General features: G+C 45.9%; 1 protein-coding gene across 1 annotated transcript; it reads right to left on the bottom strand.

The window, feature by feature from the left end:
* Positions 1-515: 515 nt before the first annotated feature.
* LOC117571599 (insulinoma-associated protein 1b) lies at positions 516-3,108 on the bottom strand. Its single transcript, XM_034253815.2, has one exon. It carries the CDS (start codon positions 2,790-2,792, stop codon positions 1,167-1,169), a length of 1,626 nt encoding a protein of 541 aa, XP_034109706.1. The 5' UTR covers positions 2,793-3,108; the 3' UTR covers positions 516-1,166.
* Positions 3,109-3,331: the final 223 nt, after the last annotated feature.

The following is a 3,331-nucleotide window of genomic DNA, read 5'->3' as shown; positions in this document are numbered from 1 at the left end:
CCAGCACGGGAACTGGATTTCATTGCTTAGTTTACGACTTGGTTTTTTGTTTTCGGTTTGGATGACACTTAAAAACTATTACTGCACGTTTTCGCCTGAATTTCGTTTTTGAATTTTTGAAATTGAATGAAAAATAAATTGAGAAAATTTCGAACTAAATGTTTGCCTAAAGTTAAACTTAAAACTGTATCCGAAAAAGTAGATGAATAAGCTAATGAGATGCGAAATGAAGCTGACTAGCTCTTCAATTGACTAGATGAGCAATTAAATTAATGACTAGAATTTATGGTTAATGTTTATGATAATAAATATAAGAATGATGTGATGTGAAATATGAGTGAGGAATGAAGGAAAAATGTAGTGGAAAGAGTAATGAATGATTTATGTTTTACAGAATTTTATGGAAAATGAAATGAATGATGTATGAAAGAGGAATGAGATGTTGATGATAGTGTGAGTAGTTGTGAAATGTAGAATGTAGATGAGATGATGACTAGAATGTTTAGATGAGAATGAAAATGCAAGGTCGGAAGTGATGAAGGGATAGGAAATGATTATGAGAATGTTAGATGAACATATTTCGGAGTAGAAAGTTTGAAAAAGCAGGTTAAGAACTATTTTAAAATATATGTGATGATGACTTTGGTATAAATTATTGCAAATTCTGACTAGAATCTATGGATATGACTAGAATTTTACTGACTAAACGAACTGTGTAAATGCGTGGCCTGGTACTGAGAGTCCAAAGGGCTTTAGCTATCTACACTGAGATCATATTGAAGCTGACTTGTGCCAAGTGTATTTTTGGTATTTGGACTGACTAGAAGTAAATGATTTTAACCTAATGCTGATGACTAGACTATTTGTCGTCTTTGGTGCTATTTGGTATTATTTGTAGTACAACAACAAATTGGAATGTTGATCGAAGTACGTGAGAGTTTTTGACTAGAACTGAACTCATTCTTTGGTTTAGAACTAAGACTAGAAACTTGTGAAATGAATTAGTAACTAACCGAGTACAACTAAAATGCAAACGAATTGAAATTTGCAAATCTAAAAACTAATTTTCTTTGGTCTGTTTCAGCTGCAGTTTGTGTGTGAATTACGAAACTAAACTTAACAATTAAAGGACTATAAACAAAATGATTAACCCATTGTTGACTTACTTAATGCGCCATTGTCGTGTGTTGGATGACAGAGGCGCAATTGCGAAGATTCGTGAGAGCAGCTGCTGCGATGCTCTCCTCCTCGGTGAGACCATGTTCGACAATCTGAAGGCGCCCATAGCCAGCGGAGGAGGTGGACGAACTGCAGTCGGACAAGTAGTCAGCCTCGTAGTCGTAGTGACTGCTGCTGGCCACGCCCGCCACATAGACGCCTTCGTCCTCGTGGGTACCGGCGTAGGAGTGTGAACTGCTGGCGGAGCTGGAGCTGTGCGATTTGTAGACAGACGTCTGGAAGCTGCCCGTAATTGTTGTGGTTGCGGTGGTTGTCGCTGTCTGTGGCTCGATCTCCTGTTCCAACTCCTCCACCTCGTTCTCTGCCACTGTCTGCGTCTTCTTTGCATGCGTCTGCTGATGCTTGCGCAGATATGCGGCACGTTTGAACTTCTTGCCACACTCGGCACAGCCAAAGGCAAGCTCCTCGCTCGTGGATTTCTTCGAGCTCGATTGTTGTGGCTGCTCCTGTTGATTGCTGGTATTGCGGTTCTCCTTTTTGGCGGCTGTCGACGTCGACGTCGTCGTCTCCTTTTTGGGCTTGTGCCAGCGTCGGTGGGAGGCCAAATTAGCGGGGCAATTGAATTGCTTGCCACACTCGGGGCAACGATACTCGAGCAGCACAATGCAGGCGCAACGATGACGCGCCAAACCAAAAGCATCGTCGAACTTGATGCGACACAGGCGACAGACGTAGTCGCCAATTACGTTCTTGATGGCCGCCAGTTCGGCCTTTGTCTCGTCGGTAATCTCGACAATGTTGTACTTGGGATCGATGTCGCCATTGCTGTACTGCATTGTGCCATCGGTGATGTCCTCCAGTGGTCGTATAATTGTGCCCGAAACCGGCGAACTTGTCTCCTCATCGAACTTTAATTTGCGAGTCGCTTTGTTCCGCGTCGATTTGGCACTCGATGTCGATGTGGATGTCGATGTTGATGTCGATGTTGTTGTTGTGGTTGCTTTGGCGGTGCGCGGAGCTGTGTCTGCGACCCTAATGGGTTTCGCTGGCGTGGCAGCATCAGGCAAAGTCTCTTGTGATTTGGCCAATTTGGCTGGCGGCTGTGTTTCGCTTTGCTCGCTCAACTTGCGCTTGACTGCAACTGGAACTGCGACTGCAACTGCAACTGGATCTGGGCTTTGTGGCGGTGTTATGGGTTTCTCTGTAATAACGACCACCTCCTGGGCCACCTCCTGGGGCAGCACAACCTCCTCACTTGCGGCTGCAACAGCAGTTGCTGCTGGTGGTTCTGTGGTCGCCATTGGCACATCGCTGCTTGCCTCTGTCTCTGCCACTGGCAATGGCAATGCAACTGGCTCTGGCGATGGCGGTTTCACTGACAGATCCAATGGTATTTCACACTTGGTTTTGATGTTCAGATAGCGACTGCGATACTTGGGCGGCAGCGATGCCACCGTGGTCAGCAGACCCAAGCCATGTGGCATGCCCCCAGCCGTGGCATTGTGCAGCAGCTGTATACTGTGCATGTGTGGGTGAGACTGAGCGTGACTGTGGCTGCCACCGCTGGCTGTCGATGACGATGACGATGGAGGTGGGTTGGCAACACTGGCCATTGCACTGTGCCGCGTATCAACGAAATGATGATGATCGAAAATGAAAACTTGAACGCGATTTAAGAATCAAAACTGATAAACGCAAAACGAGAAACGGATGAACGAAGAGTGATGAACGATGAACGGCGAACGATGAACGGATGAACGGATGATGATGATGATGATGACGGGGAATGTGGATGGGAATTGAAGGTGCAACAAAGAGTTGAAGAGAACTAAGCAAAAACTTAACAACAAATTGAAACGTTGGCAACGTTGAGCGCTCCTTTGGCGGCTTCCTGTCGGCTCGACGTTTTTGCTGCGAATGACTAACAGCATATCCTGCCGCCTCTATTTATGTGTGCCAAAGGAAAGCGAAATTAAAATCATTGTTTGTGTGTTGTGACGGCGTCGCTCTTGGAAATTTTCATCCCCCAATTCCGAGTCGTTGTCCTTTTAGCCCTCGTCGCCGGCAAACTCTGACGTTGCTGCTGCGTCGCTGCTGCTGCTGACGTTGGCAGCGACGTCGCCGCAGAGCCGGAATCTTTTGTTAGCAATCA

Source organism: Drosophila albomicans, chromosome 3 (genome assembly GCF_009650485.2).
Source record: "Drosophila albomicans strain 15112-1751.03 chromosome 3, ASM965048v2, whole genome shotgun sequence".
Taxonomy (NCBI): Eukaryota; Metazoa; Arthropoda; class Insecta; order Diptera; family Drosophilidae; genus Drosophila; species Drosophila albomicans.
The sequence above is the reverse complement of the archived record's forward strand: the minus strand, read 5'-3'. Positions and strand labels throughout refer to the sequence as shown.